The 27,576-nt window shown below is 43.5% G+C and overlaps 1 protein-coding gene across 2 annotated transcripts in view; it reads left to right on the forward strand.

Moving 5' to 3' along the window:
* The first annotated feature begins 2,905 nt into the window (after window positions 1–2,905).
* Window positions 2,906–27,576, forward strand: part of LOC127049208 (MFS-type transporter SLC18B1-like) — a 38,414-nt gene continuing 13,743 nt past the window's right edge. Inside the window, exons 1-7 of one of the 2 annotated variants that reach the window (XM_050949769.1) lie at window positions 2,906–2,957; window positions 4,455–4,600; window positions 6,411–6,506; window positions 10,846–10,919; window positions 17,705–17,852; window positions 20,725–20,881; window positions 23,625–23,761. In XM_050949769.1, coding sequence (XP_050805726.1) covers window positions 2,906–2,957; window positions 4,455–4,600; window positions 6,411–6,506; window positions 10,846–10,919; window positions 17,705–17,852; window positions 20,725–20,881; window positions 23,625–23,761 — 810 coding nt within the window. The remainder of the gene's footprint in view (window positions 2,958–4,454; window positions 4,601–6,410; window positions 6,507–10,845; window positions 10,920–17,704; window positions 17,853–20,724; window positions 20,882–23,624; window positions 23,762–27,576) is intronic. The other variant, XM_050949771.1, reaches the window with a different exon arrangement.

The raw sequence follows: 27,576 nt of genomic DNA on the forward strand, positions 1-27,576 counted from the left end.
TGGGGTTTCCCTTTGTGTTGCTGGGATCCTCATGGTCAAACAAAACAAAAAAACACCACTTCAGATTCTAAAATAATGCCTCTTTTGGAGCACTTTTCCCCCGGTCCACTCATACCTTTAATAATTCCTTGAGTGGAGAAAAGCAAATGGAACTCCTGCAACAGAGAAGACTCCAGTACTACCCCCATCTCCACTCACAGGAGAAGAGGAAGCCACATATACAGTGGCTAAACTGCCCTTTACTTGTACATTTCTGATTCAGCTTGACTGTGTTAAAGTTCCACTGTATCCCTGCCCCTCCTTTAAACCCTGTGCAGAATTCAAAATGGAAGGCATGCCCTGAAAACCATCAGCAAGAGTAAGGAAACCTAATCCATCCCCTCACTAGCCAAAGCTCCTTCTGGCAGCTGATCCCCAATAGCAGGGAGCTTCAAAGCAAGCTCTCTTTCCACTTGAACATATACTCCTATTGCCAGTCTCTTGGTTCTCCCCCTCCATGCAGCTCCCAAGTCAACTTCCCCAGCTATACATACCTTTAGCCTGGGGACACAACCCCCCCAGGCACCACAGGAATATAACATCAGCTGATAGCACCACATAGATCCACCAATCTGTTCACAGTGATTTCTGCATCCATCTCCACACACACGGACTTTTATGCCATCTCATCCAGAGAACTTGTGGGTAGGACAAAGCCTTCTTTCAGCCCCATTATCTGAGACTGCAGCCATCTTGGCAGAAAGAGGAGGTAAGAACTCTCTCTCTTTCTGTAGCTCAGAGAGACTGAGAACAGAGAGACTTTTGTTTTGGACTTTTAAGATTTGGGAGTTGTCAACCTTAGTCCTGAGGTAAGGGCCTTTATGGGACTACCTTTCATAGACCTTAATTAAAAGGAAGACATATTTATGTTAATTAGTGTGCTTGGTTTCTCATTGCCCTGATCTGAGCAAGCATACCTGTTGACACTCAGGTAGGATAATATAGGGTGAGGTATACCTGCAATACCACATCTGGCCATGAAGGAGGGCATAGGGTGGCCCATCCCTGTACAAGAAAAATGTCCATCACAATGTACAATGAATATCAATAACATAAAAAAACTACACCAGCACAAATGAACAAGTAAGAGGAAGAATAAGACTTTCTTGAAGCTTTGTGAAATTTAAAATTTTCAGTTTGCATCCTATAGAAGTTTCCTTTTGAGTTAAAAGAGAAACAACCTAGGCTGAAACCACTATATTTCAGCAGGTCAGAAATACACATTAGACTACTCAGTGGTTTTTTTTTTAAATTGAAAACCTAAAACAGGTAACATCCAGCAGCCATGCCTATCCACCCACCATGCTCAGATTTCTGTCTTTTTTCAATGTCTTCCAAAATTGTTCCTCACCTCCATTGTTCGTGCACAGGGGGACAGCTGGCCTAATGCTCTATTTGTGTCTTCACGTGAGCAGAATAAGTTAGATCTGCTTCTCAATATACACCTGGAAACCTCTGGGAGAATGGGGCAGCACATCAGGAGAAGGCCTCAAGACTGGGGATGAAATAACCCAGTCTCCACCACATAGAAGAAAAACCCAAAGCTTCTGCCTGAACCTTAGCCGAGAAAAGTATGAATTGCTTCTGTTCATCTCCAGGGGATGTTGACCCTAATGATGATGAAATCTCAATGTTAACTATTTTGCTGCTGATCAAAGCATAAGCAAAAAAAGATCTACATGCTCTACTGGAAATGACATCTCTTTTTGGCATCATGAATGATTGAAGCTTGAGTTATAGACAGCTCCTGTAGGTGTACCACCATAAGAAGATCTAATGGCTGGAACATAAATCAAGAAAGGGTGCAACTTTTTAACAGTGAGGGTAAATAATCATTGGAACAATTTGTCTAGGGATGCAATGAATTCTCCATCACTCAGAGACTTTATATCAAAATTGGATATCTTTCTAAAACATAGCTCAAACAGAAGTTATGGTCTTCATGTAGCAATTACTGGATAAGTTTCTGTTGCCTGTATTATGCAGGAAGTCCGACTAGGTCAGGGGTTGGCAACCTTTCAGATGTAGTGAGCTGAGTCTTCATTTATTTACTCTAATTTAAGGTTTCGCGTGCCAGTAATACATTTTAAAGTTTTTAGAAGATCTCTTTCTCTAAGTCTATAATATATAACTAAACTATTGTTGTATGTAAAGTAAATAAGGTTTTTAAAATGTTTAAGAAGCTTCGTTTAAAATTAAATTAAAATGCAGAGCACCCCGGACGGGTGGCCAGGACCCGGGCAATGTGAGAGCCACTGAAAATCAGCTCGTGTGCCGTCTTAGGCACACGTGCCATAGGTTGCCTACCCCTGAACTAGATTATCATTATAGTCTTTGTCCTAAATTCTATACATGTTGTGTAATGCTCTTCTACTTTGCTACATGCACACACACCTGTGCTGCTCCCACAGGTTTGTCTGTCGGTTTGGAGCACTGAATGATAGAATAACCAAAGAACATTTACACGGATGTGATTCCAGTGACCATGTGTCACGTCCCTTTTGCTGTAACGTTAACTTCGCAGCTGTTCTTTGTAACCCTTCACAAATTCTCAGGGTAGAAAAAGGACTAATATGTACTAAAGCCGCTGATTTGCGGATTAAGCAAATATGATGAAGCAGCCTGTGTTTGTCAGTGAAAAACTGGGAGGGAACGGTAGTGTCAGCTGCCTCTCCCGCGCGGCTAATGAGCGGGTTTAGGGTGAGCTAAGGCTGAGCATACTCACTAACAACATCTGAAGCTGCTGCCTTAAATCCGCTCTGCGCTGTGGTTAGAATCTCTTCCCTGTGCAAAACCGGGATAGACAGAGGGATACTGGTATTCTGGGGAAGCTACGTTGCGGCTGCGATATCCAGGATCCCTCGCAATGGGTAGCCAGGAAGCAGGGACCCAGGAGACTTTGCAAACCCCAGGTAGGAGTAGGAGAGTTTGTCTTTTAGAACCTGCTGTCTTTAACCTTTTGGGCTGCAGATGTCTTTCCCCCCACCTCCCCCGGGGAAATTGGGTGACTACTTCACCCAAGCATTGTCTGAACGCTTCTGAAAACCCCGGCTGACTTCTTCTGTTTAGGTTAGTGGTTTGCGTTTGCTTAAGGTGGGACCTGATTTATCTGAGTAACTGCAACTTTTGGGGGGCAGGTGACCTGTTTTGTCTGCACGTTTTTTCCTTGTATTATTTTTGTAACTAAACTTTGCACATCAGAAGAACTTAAAACTACACTAAGATCACAGTCTGACACTTCTTGCCTTTCATGTTTACATCTCTCACTGTTGAAATTGACCCATTTCATCTTCTATCCCGAGGTAATGTGTTCAATGGGCTTTTTGTCTTTATGTGAAGTCTAGCTAAAGCTCAGCAGGACTTTTTTGTCTGTTTATAAGGGCTATGAAGGGATGAACTTGAAGGTTTCTTGCTGGCTATTTTAAAAACTCTGACCCTAATTGCGACCCTAGCTAAATAATGGAAAGACTTGCAGTGGAGCCTGAAGCCAAACCTGTTAAATAACTATCTTACTGCACCTTGGAAAAAGAGCAAAAGGGTATCTTTGATTTTTCTGGGAACTCTCTTCTGGCCTCAACCTCATTCTGGAGTGCAAAATATCAGGAACACTTGAAATCTACACCTGGAGGACTGGCGAGAAAGAAAGGGAGTAAATTTAAATACTATCTCTTGCAAACTTTCTTTGAAGGATAGAAGGAGCTGGTAGATGACCTACACTTGTATCTTCAATGTTTCTTGCATCTTTATTTGTAAGCTGATTGTTTCTGGGTCTCCGGGCTGTAAAACAAAGTGTTTGTAAGGGATGAAATGCAGACTTTATAGCATGTCAATACTGTGTAGCTAAAACACTGCAACTCTGTGAGAGTGGCAGTGGCAGATTCTTTTGCAGCATCAATGACAAGCTGTGGAGAGACCCTGGGAGTCAAATGGAATCTGGGTGCAAGAGTCTATACCGATAGGGTTGTGGGGAGGGCTTCACTTAGGCTATGTCTATGCTGCACTTTCCTCATTAAAACTCGTATCTCTCAGGGGTGTGGGGAAAAAACAACTTGTTGGGCGTGCTTTTATTTTGTCAGGAAGAGTGGGTGCACTGCTTACCTTACAGCTGTAACAAGGCTTGTAAGCTGTGCAGTGTAGACATAGCCTTGTAAATTGGTGCAGTAATGCATTCAGAAAATGGTGGGTTTTATGGCTTTTAATGGCAGAACATAGATTCATAGACTCTTTAGGATTGGAAGGGACATCGAGAGGTCATCGAGTCCAGTCCACTGCCCTCATGGCAGGACCAAATACTGTCTAGTAAATTACCTTTTCCTGACCCATAGGTTTAGGTTAGTAATTCTGAATTCCTGGAGAGCCCATCTCTTGTAAACAGACAGACAGTTTGAAATTGTGCCTAATGCAAATATTTGTAGTTCTAGGGAATGGCAGACCAGAAGTTCCCAGTGATGAGTCAAGCAGATTTACCAAAGATCAGCTCTTCACAATGGCCGCAACAGCTTGTTTAAACTTCAGTTCAATGATTTGCTATTCGATCCTGGGGCCCTTTTTTCCAAGAGAGGTAAATCCAATGTACAGCTCTGCAAACTATTATTCAAGTTACCTGCACATTTTGTGATTTTTTTTAAATCAGAAATTACTTTTTTTTATAAAGTTATCAGATTTATATTTCAGCATCACCCTTAGAGGCTACATGTGAGCTCAGGCCCCTATTGTGCCAGGTGCTGTAAGAAACTGTTCCTGTCCCAAAGCACTTACAGCCTATTTTAGATGAGGCTGTAACTGTAGAGAGAGGTGAAGTGATTTGCCCAAGGCCTCTTAGCTGGTTAGTAGGAAAACCAGGAATAAAATCCAGGTCTCTTGACTCCATTCCAATATCTTATCTTCTGGATCACTCTCTTCCCTCCCCTTCCCCCATCCACTTATGACTTCCCCCTCAGTCTTTCCCAGGTTAAAGTTTGCCAGGCTGGCAGATAGGAAAATCACCTTTACTTTCATATTAAATTAAGCAAACTTGATGTGCAAGTTGAGGAAAAATAAATGTATGTAGAGCCCCATGACACTTCAGAGTAATCATTTTAGAGCAAATCTAGTGCTCGGAGAGAGAGGCAGGCCCTGGTAGGGTGACCAGATATCCTGATTTTTATCAGGACTGTCCCGATATTTACTTGTTTGTCCCGTATCCCAGCCAATGTTCGGGATGCAAATTGTCCAGATATTTTGTACTCCAGCACAACTCAACTCGGCCCTGGCCCTGCCCCAACTCCACCTCCTCCCCAAATCCCTGCCCTGGCCCTGCCTCCTCCTCCCTCTCAGGCTTGCACAAATCAGCTGTATGGTGGCGCAAGTGCTGGGAGGGAGAGGGGAGAAACAGGATGCGGCAGCCAGCTCAAGGGAGGCTGAGGTGAGCTGGGGGAGGGGTGGGGAGCTGCCAGTGGGTGCTCAGCCCCCACCAATTTTTCCTATGCTCTGGCAGTTTTTTTTTTTTGTTTTTTTTTGGTTGCTCCACCAGTGATGACACCCCCCGCCCCCACCCCAGTCCCAATATTTCATGTCTCTCATCTGGTCACCTTAGGCCCTGGTCAGTTAGCCAGATCATCCCCACCTGGGGCAATGCCTAAAAGAGGGGGGCTTAGGGTTTTCCCCTCAAACATTCCAGTGTTCTGCCCACCTGCTGCATGGAGTGATCTTCAAAGCTTGCCCCCAGATGCTACCTAGCCACCAGGATCTGTGAGAGGCCAGTGCTCCCTATGCAGAGGCCTTGTACCTCTAGTGCTGGAGTCACCCTACTTCTCTTTCCCTCTGGCAGTGTAGCTCTACTGGAAAGGAAAAGTACAGTGACAGACCATATTACCTTTTCCCAGGTAACTTCTATAAGACCAGTGGGGAGATGTCGTCGTCTTCCCCCTGCCCAGTCCACACCTTTTCCTCTGCATGGATCTCAAATTTGCAAGGTGTCCTCTGTGGCATCCTGGGATGTAGGGGTAGAGGAACCACGCTGCGGAGACAGCAGAATCCTTCATTTGCCCCTTCCTTGCAAGGGAGATGAGGTCTGTGCACACCAGGTTTCATCTGTGTATGGACTTAGGGAATGTGTTCTGTCTCTGGGTAAGGTCCTACTAGCTGACCTGTAGTGCAACACAGCAACTTAGAATTTCCATCCTTCACACCTGCTTCCACTTGTAATAGATGCTGCTTCTGCTCCTGACTAAAGAAATACTGAATTGCGGTGCCAGGTGATTTTAAATTGCTGTAAAGATGTAAGACTTGATTAAAAGTACTTTACCTAATGCTAACTTTTTCCTTTGTGAACTGAGGTCCTTTTTTTGTCCATGTTCTAAGTCTGGCTGTCCTGGTGTTTCCTTTTACAGGCAGAGAAAAAGGGTGCCAGTGATACAGTTGTTGGACTGATTTTTGGATGCTTTGCCTTATCTAATTTCTTGACTTCTTTAATATTAGGAAATTATGTAAGTATTTTTACAGTTTTCAGTACTGACTTAATTATGGAATAGGCCCTAACAACTTTATGCAGAGCCTGGTCCAAATAAACCAATTTGACTTCTGACATGTATAAATTTGCTCTTTTAAGCAAGTGAAAAGATACATTAACATAATAATGGCCACACTGGGTCAAACCAAAGGTCCATCTAGCTCACTGGCCACTGTTGGAAGACAGGATAATGCCAGGTGCTTTAGAGCGAATGAACAGGACAGGTAATCATCAAGTGATCCATCTTCTGTTGCCCATTCCTGGGTGTTTAGTGGTCAGGAAAAACTAATTATGTGCACTCTGAGACTCACTCCATACTCCAGTAAATGTATTTGTTGTGTTCCTATTTTCCAATTACTTTTACAGACATCCATGCTCTTCCTTTCAATGAAGAGCCTGGACACCTGTAAATTCAGCTAGAAACAAGGAATATGTCCAGCAGAATGAGACTAAGTTGCTCTACTGATCATCGGCAAAGACTCTACAGATCACAGTAGAGAAGCTACTCTTTTTTATAAAGAAGGCAGGTTTCTCTCTGACTGCACATTCAGCTAGCTGGGTTAGGAGCAATAGCCTGTGTGCTGTTTTTACACCACTGGGCTCTCAGAGGCAGACCTCCTGGGAGAAGAGGTCAAAACTAGGGCTGTTAAGTGATTTAAAAGAAACAATTGTGATTAATAGCACAATAATAACACTGTTAAACAACAATAGAATACCATGTAAATAGTTTTGGGTGTCTTCTACATTTTTCAAGTATATTGACTTCAATTACAACACAGAATACAAAGTGTGCAGTGCTCACTTTATATTTTCGATTACAAGTATTTGCACTGTACAAATCAAATAGTATTTTGCAATACACCTAATACAAGTACTGTAGTACAATCTTTTTATCACAAAAGTTGAACTTACAAATGTAGAACTATGTACCAAAAAAACAAAACAATGTAAAATTTTAGAGCTTGCAAGTCCACTCAGTCCTCCTTGTTCAGCCAATCGCTCAGACAAACAAGTTTCACACTTGCAGGAGCTAATGCTGCCCTCTTCTTATTTACAATGTCACCTGAAATGAGAACAGGCATTCTCATGGCACTGTTGTAGCCGCCATTGCAAGATATTTACGTGTCAGATGCGCTAAGGATTGATATGTCCCTTTATCGGGGCTGGCTTTACCATTTTTGCACAAAAAAAAGGGCTGCGGGACTGTGCTGCCCCAAGAATGGACGGAATGCTACCCCTTTGCATGTGCTGCCCCAGGCATGTGCTTCCTCCATTTGTGCCTGAAGCCGACCCTGCCCTTTATGCTTCAATCGCTATTCGAGAGGACATGCGTCAATACAAAGCAGTGCAGACCGACGCATGTTCATGTTCATTATCTGAGTCAGATGCCACTAGCAGAAGGTTGATTTCTTTCTTTTAGTGGTTCGGGTTTTGTAGTTTCCACATCAGAATGTTGCTCTTCTAAGACTTACTGAAAGCATGCTCCACATCTCATCCCTTTCAGATTTTGGAAGGCACTTCAGATTCTTAAACCTTGGGTCAAGTGCTGTAGCTATCATTAGAAATCTCACATTGGTACCTTCTTTGCATTTTGTCAAATCTGCAGTGAAACTGTTCTTAAAATGAACAAAACGTGCTGGGTCATCATCTGAGACTGCTATAAACATGAAGTATGTGGCAGAATGTGGGTAAAACAGAGCAGGGGACATGCAATCCTCCCTCAAGGAGTTCAGTCACAAAAAAAAGCGTTAATTATATTTAACAAGCGTCATCCATATGGAAGCATGTCCTCTGGAATAGTGGCCAAAGCATGAAGGGGCATATGAATGTTTCATATCTGGCACAAAAATACCTTGTAATGCCAGCCAGGGCTGGCTCCAGGCACCAGCAAACAAAGCAGGTGCTTGGGGCAGCCAATGGGAAGGGGCGGCATGTCAGTGGTCTTCAGCAATTTGGCAGTAGGTCCCTCTGTTTCTTTCTGAGCGATGGACCTGCCGCCGAGGAATGAAGCAGCATGGTCGAGCTGCTGCCAAAGTGCCGCTGCTCAGACTTTTTTTTTCCTGCCACATGGGGTGGCAAAACAACCTGGGGTGGCAAAACAACCTGAGCTGGCCCTGATGCCAGCTACAAAAGTGCCATGCACATGCCTGTTTTCACTTTCTGGTGACACTGTAAATAAGGCAGCATTATCTCCTGTAAATGTAAACAAGCTTGTTTGTCTGAGCAACTGGCTGAACAAAAAGTAGAACTGAGTGGTCTTTTTGTTTTTGAGTGAAGTTATGTAACAAAACAAAAATCTACATTTGTAAGTTGCACTTTCACAACAGAAATTGCACTACAGTACTTATGAGGTAAATTGAAAAACAGTATTTTTACAGTGCAATTATTTGTAATAAAAATATACTGATTTCAAATACAACACAGAATAAACATATATGAAAATATATTTAAAAACATCCAAAATATTTAATTTCAGTTGGTCTTCTATTTAACAGTGCAATGAAGTGTGATTAATTGCCATTTTTTTAATTTCAATTTAATTTGTGAGTTAACTGCAATTAGTGGACAGCCCTAGTCAAAACTATGGCCAGAATATGCTGTAATCAACAAAAAGTTCTCCTGTCTGCTCTCTTTTTGGAGTATCTTCTTCCAATTTCAATTTTGCCTGTCTTTTTGTGACTAGCACTCAAAGATTTGAGAAACACCTTGTTAGTCTTTTTTTTTTTTTTTTTTTTTTTTTTTCTTTTTTCTCAAAACTGACTCTCTTCCCCCCTCTTGCTGCAGTGATTGCAGTCTTGCCAGCCAGTGGGCATGGAGCTAAACCACGCAAGAAAACATTTTAGAGTTGGAAAATGTCTTCTCGGTTCCCACCTTAAATATGGCTATCGAATATAGTTCTTAAGCTAATGTACAGGCTGCTTTAAGGCCCTAGCTATACTTTTAACACACTTGGGGAAAAAAAAGTGTTTGTATTTTGCCCCTTCCATTTTTTTGGGAGCTGGGGGGAGCATTAGACCTCTGTTTCCAATAGGAAGTCCCTGCAATTTACAAGAAAAAAAGAATAAAAGTCCTTACAACAGACCACTGGGGTGAAAGTAAGGCGGTACAAGCTGATACAGTGTACTGGTGAAAAGTTGCCATTGATAACAGCCTGTACAGCTGACTTTTTAAAGCAGTGCCATGGCAAAGGACCCTGCTTAAAGTGAGGCCCCTTTTGCCCTCTCCACCCTCCCCTGGGCTGCTGATGGGGCGGAGGGGGGGCAAAAGGAGCAGCTGCCCCGGGGCTGGTAACTTGGGCTTGGGCTCCGGCTGCCACTACTGTGTATGTGTGTGACTTCTCATCTGCAAGGTAAGTGAGTGGGGGCTGTGCGAAGCACACAACTTCTCACTAATGGAAGAGACAAGTGGGTAGCCTGTAGCAATGATCAGACATCTGTGTTTCACTGAAAGCAGGACAAACCACTGGCTTCAGTAAAACACACTGCAGTCCAGGAACTGGTTCTCCAGCCCTGAACAATCCAAAGAAACTGAAATGTGTGCTCATGCTAAGGGAGGGTTAGAATGCAATAAGAAGCCACACAGAGTTATATTGTTGAAGGTGACCTGGCCTGAGGCTGCGCCCTCAGCCATCCATTTTCTAGCTTGCAGAGTCTATAGTGAAAGCAGGCCATGCTGTCTTGCCTCTGGCATTTCTGAGAATGGGGACAAGTGAAGTGCGTTCCCTACCTCAGAGATGGTTACTAGTTTCTTTTAAACTGGCTTCCATGACAGAATGACCTTTTCCCTAAATAATTAGCCTTTCACAGATCCTGTGTTTTCTGTCTCTGGTGCTTATATGTCCTGAGCTGCATACCCTGTTGTCTTGGATTATCTATCGAACAGACTAGCAGCTGAGCAAATGGAAACAGCCATTTTAATCAGCTCCCCATTGCCTACTTTAATAGCACCATTACTGCCTGCTATAGGCAATGCTGGATGTATGTGAGTCACTCTATCTAAGCGATATAAGAATGCTGGTGCATTCTGCCACTGTCCATAGGCTACAGCAAATGGCAGTGAGACTTAGCTCTACCAGTGACTTACCATTGGGGAAAAGTAGGTTAAGTCACTTAACCATTTAGAATATTTTTAGGTTTGGTTACAAGCTAAATGGGGGGGCGGGGAGGAGTCTGATTCTCTGCCTTTGTTCTGTCAGTGATTTTTCTAGAGCATGCACACAGTGTTTTTTATTTCATAACAAAACTCTCCAAATTTCCTTGATTTAAAAATGAACTGGAAATAATTAAAATATAACATTTATTCTTGACCAATTGCAGCTTGTACAAATTGGAGCCAAATTCATGTTTCTGGCTGGGATGTTTGTCTCAGGATGTGTTACAATTCTGTTTGGGTGAGTGTGTTTTCTTGTTTCTAGTGTGAAATTTGCATTTTTTTTTTTTTTGACGCAGGGGTAGGAGTCAAAAGACCTCAGCTCTGTTTCTGACACTGGGCCAATGACTTAGCCTGTCTTAGTTTTCCTCCTCTGTAAAGTGAGAATAATACTTGCCTAACTCTGGGAGCCATAAGATTTATTTAGCACTCTGAGACCCTTGGCTGGAAGATGCCATAAATGCAATTTGCTAATTGGTTATTGGAAAAAACCTCAAGTATGGTAATAAGTACATACAAAATCTAGCTCATAAAATGGGACTCTTAATTATTTTAAATCCATTTGGAAATTGGAAACTTTGCCTGGCAATTGTAGGGTCTAAGGCACTAATTTCTGATTATGTAGGCTTTATTTTTAAAAAGGGTCTATTTCACAATGCTGTGAAATTGTGAAATCCAAGTTCAGCTCTGTGGGGATGCTGCTTGGCAAAATGATGAGGGGTAACTGAGGAAGGCACTGGAGTTTTTCACGAGGAGAAGGATGCTGTGCTGGCCCTCTGCCCCCAAAGGGGGCGGAGGAGTTGGAGAAGGGCTAGAGATTGTTTCACTCTCCATTTCCAGTTCAGGCACTAGGGGTATGTCTGCACTGTGTTGTCAGCCTGGGTCTCTAGGATCTGAGATTGCAGACTCAGTATCTTTTGCATCCACACTGCATCATGAACCAGGGCTTACAATTTCTGGACCTGGGTCTTGGAATCATGCTGACACATCCATACTGTGCTACACTGACCCCAGTCAAACATTATTCTTGGGACATATTCCAGGCTTCCTAGTGCATCCTCTAGCTGTAGCCATTCTAGGCCTTGTTTCACTGTGTATTGTGGGAAAACTTGACTGTCCAGCCTATGGCACTTCACTGGAAGTTATCTCAACCTGCCAATACATCCAGCTGAGCCATCTTTGGGTCTACACACTCCCAAGAACCAGAGCCACAAAATGGGTGAAGCACTGTTGGAAGAACTTATCTTGCTTGTGCTTTCCCTCCCATTTCTGGAAATGATAGAGTGCCTGTGAGATGCTGGTGGATATTTCAACAGTGTTGGGGGGGGGCGTTTGGGGGGGGGTATTTGGGGGGGGGGCCCTACTGGAGACACCTCTCAGAGAGGAATACAGATTTTGCAGACTCCAGCTGGTGGGTGCTGTCAATGATTCTTGTTATAGTTGCAGATTTTTCCCCAATATGTTGACTGGTACTTCTGGATCAGGACCATGAGAACAGACTTATGGGATCAGATCATGTGGATCTGGGATGCCCAGCAGGGGCTTCAGAACTTTCACATGAAGAAGCAGATGTTTCTGGAGCTTTGTCAGCAGCTTGCGCTGACACTTCAGCATCAGGACACATGTGAGGGAGCCAAGCTGGTCGAGAGCAAGGTTGCTATAGCCATCTGAAAGAAGCTCTATCCCTGACTGCTACAGGTTGGTGTTGGCAAGTCAGTAGTAGGAGCTGTGCTGGTGGATATTTGTGTGGCAATTGGAACTGAGATTTACCCAAAGGTTAGTGGGCATAAACAAAGTCCCTGAAATAATTTTGAGAGAATGGGCTTTCCAAACTGCACTGGGGCATGGATGGGACTCGTGTCCTTAGTTTGCTCTCCTCAAGGAGCACATGAGTGCATGAACTACAAGTGGTACAATTTGATGATCACGGAGGCCCTGGTTGACCACAGAGGCTAATTGCTAGAACAGCCCATGTTGGCATCCATGAAAGTGCATAGTGCCAAGGTTTTCTGCAGAATAGGACTTTACCTTCCTGGACAGGCTGGGACATTATTCCCACTGAATGAGATGGTAATAAATAGAGTAAGTGTCCTCCCTGTTCTAGGGAACTCCACGTACCCCTTATGGCTTCTGAAACAGTACCCAGATCTCAGAAGGCCTGGCAAAAGAAGGTTAATTACACCTTCAGTAGCTGTAGAATGGTGGTTCAGTGTGTGTTTGGCAGATTGAAACCCTGCTATAGCAGTTTACTGGATCGTTTGGATGCTAGTGTTATGCTGTCCATTATTGTGGCTTGCTGTGCTCTTCACAAGGTGAAGCCATTTCTTCAGGTGTGCACTCAGGCTTTTAATGGATTGCTAGACCAGTACACCTATTATAATGGAATCAGAATCCACATGTGCCATGGAAATCAGGGATGCTTTGTACAGCCACAATGTGGGCTTGCCCCACCCCATGGATGAGGGGGAATAGTAAGTGTGACTGTATACCTATAGTAATGTGAAATATCTGTGATGGGATGGATCCCATTCACACTTCCATTACCTCTGGGGGGTTCTTAATGAATTTAAATGTATGGATGCAATGGAATATATGGTCTTTTATTTATATATATTAAATCTTTACTGTAAAATGAGAATGTGCTTCAGCCCACTGTTTTTGGATTGCTGTTATGTAGTCAGCTTTGGTAAAGATAATAAACAGCTGTCATGACACCATCTTTGTGCAAACAAAATACTTTAATTCTAGACATGGTTTTAATAAAAACTGGAAAATATTAAAAACTACAGGCCAGCCCAGCTGCCACCAAACTCCTAATATCAGGGAGGAAAAATTGCAAAAAACAGTGAATGGTGCTCATTAAATCACTGCCAGAAAAGTGAACAATTGTGACACAGACTCATTAGTGGCTCACTGCTTTGTGTCAGTGACTCTTATCTGACCTGTCCAAGTCACTACACCTAACAGGTTGCTGTCATAGTATTTGTCTTTAAAGAAGATTGTGTGAGATGTCAAATAACGTCTTATACTGTACTGGTCATTCTAAGCATTGTGAGATGCATCTGCAGGTATTACTCTCAAGAAGTTGTATGTACTAAAAATGTTTAAAATATGTAACTATTATGTTGAAAATGTTACTAGGTAGGGTTGATAAACTAGTTTCTCTCAGACAAAGGAATATTGACTTACCAGTGTGCCTACATATCTGATGTAAAATTAAGCACTGTGAAAGCCAAAACACAATGGGAACTACATCTGCATGCAAGTTACCAGGAAAAGCCAGGCGTAGGGGGAGATTTAAAGCTAGAGAGACTGTCTGTCTGTTTTGATCCCAGACACAAAAGAGTTCTGGGGAAATATAAGGCAAAAACATTTTGCCCATAACTGAGGGAGCAAAATGGACAGTTTTTTGCAGCCACGGAAGTTGGATCCTGGCCCTGGGGCTAGTGAGGCTGAGAGGTTGCTGTAGGCAAGAAACTTAGCACAGGTAAAGCTTTCCACCTGTTTAAAAGTTTATTCATCTCTGAGAAGTGTTTATACTTCTGTTATATTTGTAACCAATTCCCCTGTGACCATCTTAACCAGTTTCACTTAAATCTCTGTCCTTAATCAATAAGTTTATTCTTGAGTTTATTATAAATTCATCTCAGTGCTTTTTTCAGTTCAGGATTCATGCTTTATTAAGTATAAAACAGGCTGGTGAGTATGCTTTCTTTGGAGACAGCCAACTTGATAACTTTTGTGAGTGCCCAGTGACAGGGTCTGGATATGACAGGAAATACTCTACTCTTCAAGGGAGCATGGGGATTAGAGTGTAACCTGCAGGGTAAAGGAAAGGCTGGTAGAGCTTCTCAGGAGATTGATTGTTTGGGTGGCTAACAGACTGATAAGATAGTGCTAAACTGGTACCAGCTCCCTAAGTCTGTCTCTCTCACGAAGACAGGTGGGTAGCTAATTGACTCATCCTGTCCACTCCAAGAAGAAAACACTCCAGCTCTGTTTCACCAATTCTGAGTACCTCCTTCCCCAGTTCTTTGGCTTTTCTGGTGCATCATGTATGTACTGGCTGCTGCTGCACAGAACTGGAAGAATGAATGAGATACATGTGCCCATTCCAATTAGAGTTCATGCCTTGGGGGCATGTACCACCTGATCACAGAATGATCCAAAGTGTTCTGGGGCTGCAGAATACAGTAGAGTAGTGGGGGTCAGACGGTGGGACTGGGGCAGGAGGTACAGAGATAAGTGGGGCTGGAACCTTCAGTCTCACTGCCATGAGCACAAGCAGCTTCCCTAACCTTTCTGCTGAACTTGAATTTTCTCCCTCAAGTGTTGTTTGGGCTCCAGAAACAATGTTGCCAATCTCCCCTAATGTGCTACAGCCTCTCTTGATCTGTCAATCTACCGTACATCTTCCTCCCATTGATATTGCTGCTTATGACTGATTTTATCCAGCATGTCCACCATTAATTCTTCTTGCCTGCTTCCTCCTTGACTGCTGCAGCAGCATATGGCCCTCCCTCCCTCCCTGACCCCCAAAGGGTCCTGCGTGACTGACTGCCCTGCATAGGTGAAAGGGTTGGCAAGACAAATGAAAGAACATATTGTCCGAGTATTTCAAAAAGTTTGACTTAATCAGTAGTGAAAGTCAAGGTCAAAAATGGTACTTTGGGTTTTATTCTGAGAAAAAGAAGTTGGTTTTCTGACACTGTTGGGAATTGAGCAGAAAGCAATCATGTTAGGATAAGGTCTGATTTACAAATCAATTTAAATTACTTCTAAAATTCCAGTCCATTTTTTTTCAGTTATGGTGGAAGAAGGGGGACCGCTTACCATGGTTTTATAATCCTTTTAGACTTGTAATGCCTGACCAACACATCTATGAGTGGAAGGGGTTAGTGACCTACATAGGAGGCCCACATAAGCATGCCCTGCACTGAAGTGTGATCACCTGTTTGGAGTTTATGCTCCAGGAAAAGTTTGCAGACATTAATAACTGGGACTGTATGGAAATCAACAGGATGCAGAGTTCACTTGCAGATCTAGTGAAGCCTCCCTGAAAGCTCCCTGCAGTCAGGCAATGACGCCAGTGCAGCTTAGGCTTACAATACAGCCCTCATGGTTACATACAGACACCCCAGGTCAATTTGGATTCCTTATATCGCATGCACACACGCCTGGACTTCACATAGATGTCCATAGCCTAAATAACTTTTTACTCCTCTCCCCATATTTGGATAATAGCTCAGTAAAAGGGATTGAAAAGCACTCCCCCTCCTGGCATCTTTTTGGACTCATAATACAGGACTCCTGGAGTAAATACAACCCAGGTGCCTTTTGGACAGTTATGTTCTCTCCTCCCTTCCCCCACCCCAATCTCCATTATAGTTTAGAGTAATTGGACAGGCAGCTTGGTATGGTTCAGTGGTGCTGATTTGTATGGCATTGTGTGCTATTAGTAAAAGGCTCTTTATCTCTACAATGCATCTTTGGGACAAGGGGTGTGTGTGTGAATATTTAGTAAAAATTTCATCAGAACTGCTTAACTGTTTGTTTGTTTTGTTTTTTCACTTCCCGGAATCCATTTTGAATTCCATATGATGGCTGGGAGTGGGGGTAACCTTTAGCGGATACATGCTGCTATCCCTGATGATGATTTCATTGGGGCATAAGCCAAAATTGACTCCTCCCTATATTAACAAAAATGTTCTGCCACCATGTCTGATGCTTTCAGTTCTGCTGCGGGCTGCTCCCTGGGGCATCTTCAAACAGCTCCTCTCAGCATGGACTCAGGATGTGCTGTAGCAGCTCACTATGCAGAACCTCCTCAAAGACTGGCATGAGCAGCAGAATCCTTCCTGTGCTTGATCTGATGGTGGCTGGTTTTGCTATGTGTTGCCTGTGACTCAGGGCTTACAAGGGTGCCATCCCTGCTCAGCACATTGTCACGCACCACCGTAGGCTCAGTGAGATGTTCAGTTCCCATTACCCCATCAAATTCCTCAGAGAAGAGGCAGAGAGTTCCCAGAGGTGTTGTTGTTTATCCCTGACTTTGCGGTAGTTGGTCTAGAGTCACTTTGTTCACTCTGAGCATTGATCAGCTGAGTGGTGGATTGCCAATGCTGCAAGTCTCTCCAATCTTTCCTTGTACACATGGTCATTTCTAGTACTTTTGCTGAAGTCAGATGGCTTTCTTGTCTTGCATTAGAGATTAACCAGAATCTGGCTGATTTTCCGAGACTGGCTAGTACCCATGGCCAGCCACAAGAAATCATCCTACAGCAAGTGTGCTAACACAGGAGATGGTTAACTGTGTTCTCAGTTCAGAGATCAGCATGGGAAGAAAGGGTTGCTTCTAGTTTCTGGGAATCAAGTAGGCAGTTCTGAGCTAAAAGGGCCAAGAAACACTGGCCCAGAGGACTGGAGGACAATGCTGACAAGCTGTCCAGCCATGACCCTGGGAAGCCAGGGTTGAGCTGCATCCACCCTGCAAAAAGACAGTTGGAACCTGAATCTCTGAAGGACTCAGGCTCAGACCCTCCCCTCCCCGACCCAACACCTTTTTTTCACCCATGTCCTAGGAGCTGGGTCTGAGAGTCCAAGTCAGAATATTTGTGTGTGGATGCTAAGGGAGGTCTAGGCTCAAACCTAAGTCTTGGCATGGATTTACAATGCAGTGTAGACATACCCGAGAGATACTGGAGCTTCTAATATATCAAACACATGCAAAAGCTGGAGCACCCAAGCAGGTCCTGGGACAACACCTTCCACAGCACTTAAGAGTCAAAGTGGAACTGAGCTTCTCATCAGGACCCTGTCCCTGGACTCTGATGGAGGGGGGAGAACCTGCATTGTCTGTTAAGTGTTTAAACTTTTCAAACTTTCTTTGTGATAGGTAGGTAAGAATTATTCCCCATTTGACAAAGGGCAAGTGACTTGCCCTGTGCTTTGACCACTCGAGCATATTGTTTAAAACTGTTATCGGTTTGGCTTGTTTCATTTTGTTCTGTTTCCTTGTTCTTTCAGTATGTTGGATAGAGCACCTGATGGACCAATATTCATTGGTTTATGTTTTCTGGTTAGAGCTATGGATGCCATAGGCTTTGCTGCAGCAGTGACAGCTTCGTTTTCTATTCTTGCAAAGGCTTTTCCCAATAATATAGCTACAGTAATGGTATGTACAGAACTATACATTATAGCCAAATGTCCAGAATAAGTATTTTGTTTTTTAATGACTCTCATCTTTATGCATTTTGTGTACCAGACAGCCACTGTAACCCTACAGCTCATGTCAGGTGTCTAATATAAGCTCCTCCAATTTAAAAAACCTGACAAAAAATCTCTAATTTGAATTAAAAACTATATATGCCTGGATGAATAAACATGATCCAGGTGCAACAAAAGTTATGCAGGTCCTGGAACAATGGAAGGAATAAAGAAGTAAAACTGAGCTCATTCAGTAACATAAACAGGAGTGTTTAAAATAATAAAAACCTTGGTGTCTTTCTGAGGATTAGGAGAGGAGGGATTTTTTTTTTTTTAATTCTTGTTGTGATCAGTTTACCAGCCTTGTTTGAAACATGGGTAGGATATTGACAGACAACATACAACTTCAAAGCATTTTAAAAATGCTTTACATTTAATCTAGTCTTCATGAAAACTGAATTCCTTATGACATAACACAACAAAGGGAAATATCTTGGCTTATCATGCCACTTTCTGCCTAAGGATCAATCTGCTTTAACCAGGTGTTTCAGTGAGGAGTTAGACCATTACATTTGGGATTTTTTTTTTTTTATTCTAAGGTTCCTCCATTCTAGTGGGGACTGTTGCAAAGTGCCGTATGCTGTTGTGTCCAGCTGCACTGGTGATGGCTTCACTAGGAGTAGACACAAGGGAGGGCATGCTGACCCAACTTTGCATGATACTAATGCTGTACCCTACTTATAAAACAGCAAGCCAGTAGCAATGGGAGGAGGGATCTAAGAAGTGGATATGGCTGGAGACTTGGAGTAGGAATAGTGCTGCTGTTAAATTTTGATACAGTAATCATTTTGGGGAGGAACGGGGGGTGGAGTGCATGTGGGAGAACTAAATAAAAGTTTACTTTAAATGTTAAATCCTCCATCTCTTTATACAAGGCTCCAGTTCATAAAGATGGACTTGCTGAACTGGGGCCTCTGTCACCTGTCAGTCTTGTTTCTCCATGAGAGAGATGGGGCTAAGGCTAGGGATAGCTCAGTGGTTTGAGCAGTAGTCTATTAAACCCAGAGTTGTGAGTTCAATCCTTCAGGGAGCTATTTGGGGATCTGGGGCCAAAAAAAATAGTTGGGGATTGGTCCTGCTTTGAGCCGGGGGTTGGACTAGATGACCTCCTGAGGTTCCTTCCAACTCTGATATTCTATGAAAAAAATCTATGTCTGCCCTTCAATGTAATCTCTGAAATCCTGTGAAAATAACTAGAATCATAGTTTGCTGTTAACAAAGCAAAAATCTCAGAAGTAGACCACTACAGCATTGTGAAATAAAAAACAAAAACTGCCCTGTCCCCCTGCACCCCTTCCTAAAGCAAATTAATTCCAAGGAGACACCCAAGTCTGATATACACTTAAGATTTTACCCACATTTTAATTATGGGTGGCCTTTTTAAACCAAAATAGTTATACTGGCAAAAGCCTTATGTAGACAGTTAGTTATACAGTGTAAAGGTGATTTCTATCAGTGTAGTTTTTCTCCTTCCTGCATAGAAATAATGATGCTGGTGAAAGCACTACCCCTATTGTGCAAGCAGTACATCTTTCTAGTGTAGACATGCCCTTATGTGAGCTTGTCACTGTTCTGTTACTTCCCAGCGGATATTATGGCGAACTACTTTTTTGTGGTTTAGGAAAATTTCTTAGTCTAAGTATAGGTTGATCCAACGACGTAACTGAAGGGTAGTCAATTATTTTTGTCAAAGTGCAGTTTTTTGGTCAAGGTGTAGTCATGGTCCAGACTCCAGAGAAGAAAATAAATAAATAATATGAGAAATAGATTATTGGGCTCCATTCAAAAGCATCTGATGGCCTGGGTTTCGCCAGGGCCGGCTCCAGGCACCAACTCGGCAAGCAGGTGCTTCAGGGAGCCAAGGGGAAGGGGCAGCAAGTTGGGCTCTTCAGCAGCGGGTCCCTTGGTCCCTCTCGGAGGGAAGGACCTGCCGCCGAATTGCTGCCGAAGAAGAAAGCGGCACAGTGGAGCTGCCACCGATCGCGGCTCCCCCTGCACCCCCACCGCTTGGGGCAGCAAAAACCCTGGAGCCAGCCCTGGATTTGGCCTGTGGTCCACATATTGACTACCTGATGGGGACTAATAGTTTTGTAAGAGGAGACTAAGTCCACATAGGTCCCTTTCATTCTGTTTTTTTTTTTTTTTTTTTTTTGAGGTATCCTCATAAAAGAAACCAACCTTAGCAGGTCAAGCATACCCATTTTGTGACTTGATGGACTTCATTAGATAGATGCAGGGGTTAAACTTGACCAATTGTATATAGGTAGAAAAGTGCTTCAACTTAAGGCATTTTTCACCCAAGCCCCAAAGAAGTGACTTGATGATGGTGGTCTGCAATATGCTTACAAAATTACTTTAGAACCTGAAGGGGAGAACTTAGTATTTGGGAAATGTAGTCACTTCACTGCTGGCCTCTCTGCAGATGTACTGGGTATGTGGAGGTGTTTTGCCCCAGAAACTAGCTATGTCAGTCAGTACTTGAGTAGCTAATACCAAAATATAAGAACTATACTCGATCCTGTCCTCTCTGGGCTGAAATAAGGGGATCAAATTGCTTTTACCTAGACAACTTTCCAGACTCCTTTTGCTGTCCTTGCATGTGAAAGTGATTGTTGATGGATCTGATTTATTCTAGATCTTGATCAATGACAGAGCCTCACTTCTATTTAACCAACCTCCTCACACTGGGTGTGATTTGTCTCCAGACACTTGCTGAAGAATTTGGATGCACCCAAAAAATGATGTTTGTTCTCTCTCTATCTTTCTCTCCCCTTCTTTAGGGTAGTCTTGAAACATTTACAGGGCTTGGACTGGTGCTGGGCCCACCTATAGGTGGCTTTTTGTTCCAGTCCTTTGGCTATGAAGTCCCTTTCATAGTGCTAGGATGCATAGTGCTGATCCTGGTGCCTCTGAACATGTACCTCTTACCAAAATACGGTAGGCTCTTTTCCTTCTTCTTCCTTTGGTTAATATTTCAAGTTTGGGATGGATGGATAGATACATACTCCAGTAAAATATTTTAATTCTTCATGCGTGCAACTATCTGTGTGAGATTTCTGGAGCTGAATCAGGCATCAGAAATCTTCTGGCAAAATTGCAACTGATTTTAATGTTGCAGGATCAGGTCCTTGTTGACGATAACTAAAAATCGTGGATGCACATGGCTTGGAATGAACCAAATATCTTCTGTCCATCCCTGTAAATGCTAGCTTCCTCTGTTGCATTGAACTGCAGTGAGACTTTTTTCTACATGTCTGTCTTAGCTTTGGGACTGGAAATGATCAGTTGTCTTTGCTTAGTAGCATTTTGAGGCTAATTGGAGTCTTACAGTACCAAGGACAAATGGATTCCTATGTATTGTATTCCACACAATGCAAGAGATAACAAACACAAGGAAGAGAATCCAGCTGCATGCAGTACTTTTGAACTCTGATGCATTTTTGAGAGGAAAAGGTAGCTAGAAAGTAACTGACACAATATGAACAGCCTAATATTAGAAGGTAGTCATCACCAGATTGCTGGAGGATAAAACTAATGGAACAGTTCAGATGTGATAACTTTGGAGGATAAGAACTGCATGACTAAATACTTGAAGCTTTGAAGAGAGCCCACAACGGAGGGGATGGTAGATAAAAAAAAAAAAAAAAAAAAAACTCGGGAGAGGAAGCACTGCATATATAATAAGTGTGTATCCTGCTTGCTACCACTACATGGGATATGCTGGTTAACTGTTTGTCTGTCTTCAAAAGATGTTTATAGCTTGGATATAAATACTCAATTATGCAGCTTTGGAATTCTGCAATGTGGAAGTCATTATACAATAGTCCTAGGTTTTGATCTTGTAGATGATGATGCATATGAGTAGCAGTCTCATTGTGCACATGTTGAAGTGTGTGCAGGAGCGGGGCAATGGAACATAATTTAAAAATGAAAAGACATCACAATGGTACTTGAAATGTGTCTTGTCTAGAGTGCATATCCAAGGTGCAGGAAGCCTGATTGGGTAACTGCATGAATATACTAATTGATTTGGTTTGACAACTGACAATCTTTTTTGTTTTAGTAGCACATGTCTGAACTAGGAATACCCTGAGAAGGGAGAACTTCCACATGTGGTTTTATGATGCACAATGTGTTAATTTTCTCTTACTGGCTGGGCCGGCTCTAGGCGCCAGTGTTCCAAGCATGTGCTTGGGACAGCACTTTCCAAGGGGCAGCATTCCAGCCCCCTCCCCCTTTTTTTGCTTGGGGCACAAAAAGCCAGGACCCGGCACTGAACCAAGATGTTCCCTGTCAGCTGAGGCTTTCAGGCTGAGCGGGAACTGACACTGCAGTTCTGGCTTCAGTTGCTAGATGGCGCACATGGCAGCCTGAGTTGCACAGGCTGGACTGAGCATCATCCCGGGCTGCGACTGCGAGAGGGGCTCAGCTCCGCGGGATGATGCTCTGGCTCCGCAGCGGCAGGGCAGCCTGAACTGCAGTCCAGCCTGTGGGTGAGGACCCGGGGAGGGAGGGAAGTGGGGCCTGGGATGCAGGGAGGGTCCTGCTGCTGCTCCGCTCTGTCTCGCCAGGGCGGTGCAGCGTGAGGTTTCCCCGCCCGAGTGGGCTGTGCAGGGCACCGCCGGGCTGGGCAGCGGGTGCGGATCCTGGCTCGCGCACTGACAGGGCGAGTGGCTGGGCAGCCCGAGCTGCCAGGGAGCTGCCACCACACCCTCCTGCCCCGGGACCCAGCCCGCTGCTCACCTCCCCCGCCTCAGCCCCGTGCTGCCTGCCGTGGGTGGGGAGAGGCAGAGCCCAGATACTGCCCCGCCAGGGGACCCCCGTGGCTCGGGCACCTGGAGGTCAGTGTCTGTCCTCTTGGCTCTGCCTGCACAGGGCTGGGGAAGCAGCTGTTAGTGCCTACCTCTCTGAGCCCCAGCACTCCCACACCGCTCCTCCTGCCTGAACCCTCTTTACTAGATCCCCATCCCTTTCTGGGTACAAGGTTTGAGAGTTAATCCCTATGCCTTCCATGTGCATTTGGAGTACTAAAGATGGGGCTGCGGGGGAGAGGGGGGAGGGTGAGATTTATACTAACATGAAATAAAAATAGGAGAAACAGTTTGATCCCCACTGCAAGTGTAAACGGGGATTGCTGTGGTGAATGAGGAGGTCATGTTTGGGGGGGGAGCCCAGGGCTAGAGTGGCAGGAGGTAGGGGGCAGCCAAAAATTTTTTTGCTTGGGGCAGCAAAAAACCTAGAGCCGGCCCTGTTTACTGGTCAGAATGAATTATTAGATTATCTAGTTTGATCTTATGTAATGGCAAATGGTGTACTGTAGAGAGATGGTTGTATTTCATATTTTTGCCTGTTCACTTAATAGGCAATAGCCCAATTACTTTAATCTAAGATGAAAGCATTAAGTAGGAACATTTAAGTTCTGTTTTCTTCATTTTCTTCTCTGTTCATTTGTCCAGCTTCCAATTTTCGAGGCTTTAAAAAAAATCTGATCTCATAACAATGTCCAACCATGAGCTGTAACCTTGTAAATTTTGCTTCAATTTGTTTGAGATTCCCACTGCTTTGAAGATGGCTGTGGGAGAATGTTGAGTCTTGGAAGCAAGAGAGTGGGTAATGAGCATATCAGATTAAACACAATCCATGCTACCAAATGAACACAGTTTTTCTTCTCTTAAAACAGATGCAGTCGCTACCAAGGAATCATTCTGGATGCTCGTTACTCTGCCAAAAGTTGTATTTCTCTGTTTTACTAGATTTTCACTAAGTGCATGTTTAGGCTTTCTGGATCCCACTATGTCACTGTTTGTTTCAGAGAAGGTGAGTTATCTTAATGTGCAATGGATGGGTTAATGAATTCAGCAATATAGAGTACTTTAATCAAAATATTTTAAAATCAATGTCCTAATAAATTCCGTTTTATCAAACGTGCTCGTCATTGGCGTTAGCCGAGCTTAATACTGTATTGTTGACTTGCCATTGAAAGTAATTTGATTTCCGCAGTGCTGGGCACCAGCAGCTCCTTTTAACTTCATTTGGAATCCCTTGCTCTCTTAAATATATTCTCCCTCTCCTCCCCCCCTCCACTTAAACTGTTTCAACGGTCTATTCTGAAGACACTATCTTGGCCTTGTCACTTATCCATCTTAATGGATAAGTGACACTTGTTTGTATGCTCGCATGACATGCTGAAATAAAGTGCATGCTAACAAAATCATTAGATATGTATTAATGTTGTTGTCATTGTGTTTTCCCCATCAGGGAACTTGAAAACAAGCTTAATTGCACCTTTGCCAAGTGCCATTTTTTTTTCTTGATTCTTACCCACTCTGGATAAGTATGAACAGATAATGCATGTGTGAATGGCAGAAGGGTTCATGTGATTGGGTAAGAAGAGTATTTACAGACTTTGAGGTTTCAGTTGAAATAGCTGCAATCTTGGAATATTTGAATTGACTGAGCTCTTCAAATCTAGAATTGCGAATTGTTGATGCCAATAGCCTATAAAATTAGGGAAAGGCAAATGGCAAGTAAACAAAGCCTACTCTACAATCTTCTAACTTCTCCATTCTATTGTTTTTGCATCAGTGAGACCCCTTTCTTCTCCTTCCCATGCCCTGTTCTGAATCCCTCTTTATATCAAAGTGGGTGAGATCTTTTTTTATGGGACCAACTTTTGTTGGGGTGAGAGAGAGAAGCTTTTGAATTACACAAAACTCTTCTCCAGGTCTGGGAAGGGTATTCAGAGTGTCCTAGCTAAATACAAAGTGGAACAGGTTGTTTAGCATAAGAAGTTAATACATATTGTAAGGGACCAATCAAGGTGAAGTGGCCCATTAACACCTCTGTAGTCATAGGACAAAAAAGTGGGGTTAGTGGGTTACAGATGGTTGTAATAAGCCATAAATCCAGTGTCCTTTATTAAGACCTTGATTGCAGTGTCTAGCAGCATCATGAATTTTAAGCTCCAGGCTCATCTTTTGAAGGTGTTTTGCAGGTTTCCTTTGAAGAGGAGAGCTGAGAGGTCAGATACGGAGTGATGGTTTTGTGAGAAGTGTTCATCCATATGTGATAAGGTGTTTTTATCTTATCACTTTTCTGTGCAAGTTATTTGACAGCATAGTGATTGTCTGGTTGTTGGGGCATTGAGTGCACTGAATGAGGAGGTAAACCACACATTGTGATAGGCATGTGTAGAACCCCTGGATCTTGAACGGTGTGTTGTGGTGGGGTATTGATCATTATAGGAGTGGAGATATTCCTTCTGTTGTTCTGTCAGGGTCTGTTGCCATTTTGAGTTGATGGGCCCTAGTCTGTAGGGAGCTTGCTTCTGATGAGGAGTTTAGTGAGGTTGTGCGGGAGGGGATTGCTTCAAGGCCAGAAGAGGTGGTTCAGGAAATGTTTTTTTCAGGATGTGGTCCTCATTGAGCATGGGTTGTAATTGTTTAATGATCCTCTATAAGGGTTCCAGTGTGGGGTGATAACTGACAAGTGGGGATATGATATCAGAACTTTTGTTTTTCTGTAATGGAGCAAGCTCTCTCGGGCTATCAGAGAGGCCTGTTTTGTGATATGATCCACTCCTCTGTAGGACTGTCCTTATTTAGTGAAGGTGGTTTTAGATGTATTAAGGTATGTATCTCTGACTTTCTTCTCAAAGCATGTTCTGTGGTATCTACAGCCAGGCTGTCAGATAACAGATTTCTTGGTGTATCTGGGGTAGTTACTGGACCTGTGTAGGTAGGTATGGTGGTCGACAAGTTATTTGTATATAGCTGTCAGGTTCCTTCTGGAATATGTGAAGTGCAGGAGATGGTTCTTCAGTTTTTCTAAAGTCCTTTTGCAAAGTTTTATTTAGCATATTTGAAGTTGTATGTAGTGGTTAGAGGGCTATAGATGCTGAGCCCTCTGGGGACGATTTGTTTTTTGCATCTACTCAGGAAGTAAATGCCGCTGTTAACTTCCTTTTTTTTTTTTTTTTTCCCCATGTTGTGGAATTTCCATTTCAATGGCAAAATTCAGTATCTTTTGTTGTTGTTGTTTGACTTGTTCCTAGGATATTAGAGAGACATAGTGGATGAAGCAATAGCTTTTACTGGACCAACTTTTGTTTGGAGAAAGAGACCTACAACTCCAAATATGGTGTACAGAGCTGCAGAAGGACTTCAGAAAAACTAAGAAACCATCTCTTGCGCCTCCCATGCTCCAAGAGAAATTACCTCATACAAGAAATTATCATGTACCCCCACATGATAGAAAGAAAAAAAAATCAAGAAACCTACCTGGAGATCATGCAAAAACCCTCAAACAACTTTTTAAAAAAATAAACTAACCACTGTCAAACACACGCAAACAAAAAGTGGAACCAACTACAGCAATTCCACAACCCACAGAACTTTGCCTCTGAGATAAACCAGGGCAATAGAACCTGATGCACGAATGCTGCATGACAACCCAACATCATCAATTTATCAAGAGTACCCCTAATTGCAGCTGAATTATCTGTACTTTACAAGGGACCAAAATTCTGCCCCACCACAGGCCCTGATACCATACTATCATGTGGAAAACTAGAATAACTCTTTCACTGACTCTGCCTCCATGTATTCTTTCACAACAATGACAACACTGCCTACAACTGCCATGTCCCCACACACAGTTATAAGAAAAAAAAATGACTGGACATCTAAGTTCCCTCTAAGCTGTGTGGTCGCATTAAGTGTCATGCAGGTGTTCAGGGCTGTGGTGGGAGACATGCTTCTCTCCCTGCCCTAGACCTGCTGGGGATGAGGAAGAGGCACCCTGGCCCCAGCCCAGTCCTGGGGTTGCCAAAGTAAGGAGAGGCACCTCTCTTCCTCCCCCCCACCCCAGCCTAGGTGCTGTGGTGGGGGAAGGAGAGGGAGAGTGCGTGCTGGGGGAGTCCTCTCTCTCTCTCCCCCTGCTGTCCTGGGGCAGCCTGCACCCCTCATCCCTGACCTCACCCCAGAACCTGCACCTCCAGCCAGATCCCTCACCCCTTGCATCCCAACCCTCTGTCCCAGCCGTGAGTCCCTTATCACTGTCCCCACACCACCAGCCAGATCCCTCACCCCCCGCATCCGAACCCCAGCCCTGAGCCCCTCCCACGCTCCAAACCCCTTGGCCCCATCCCCACCACATGAATTTTATGTGCACCAATATGGAGGTGATGGTGCACATAACACAATTCATCGTGGGGAAAATTAGAGGGCACGCTGATGGACACCCCACAGTGGACAAAACCACACATTGATTGCTTCAGGGAAAAAAAAAGGCTGTGAAATCCTTAACAAACATCATATCCATCACAATATTTCCACTGCCAAGAGGACAGCTATACAGTCCCTGAAATTCAACTACTAGATAATGATCAAACCTGCAGACAAAGGGAGTATTGTTGTAATTCTCAACCATGATGACTACATCAATGAGGTCAGCTGACAACTTTCCAGCAATGCCTACTATAATGAACTTAAAGAACACCCCACACCACAATTCTCCAAGGAATTTAAAGATACTATCAAATCCTTCCTCAAACAACTCCAAGAGAAACACTACAACTTCATCCTGCACAAAACCACCCTAGGGATCTTCTACATGCTTCCTGAGATACACAA

Source organism: Gopherus flavomarginatus, chromosome 4 (assembly GCF_025201925.1).
Source record: "Gopherus flavomarginatus isolate rGopFla2 chromosome 4, rGopFla2.mat.asm, whole genome shotgun sequence".
Lineage (NCBI taxonomy): Eukaryota > Metazoa > Chordata > Testudines > Testudinidae > Gopherus > Gopherus flavomarginatus.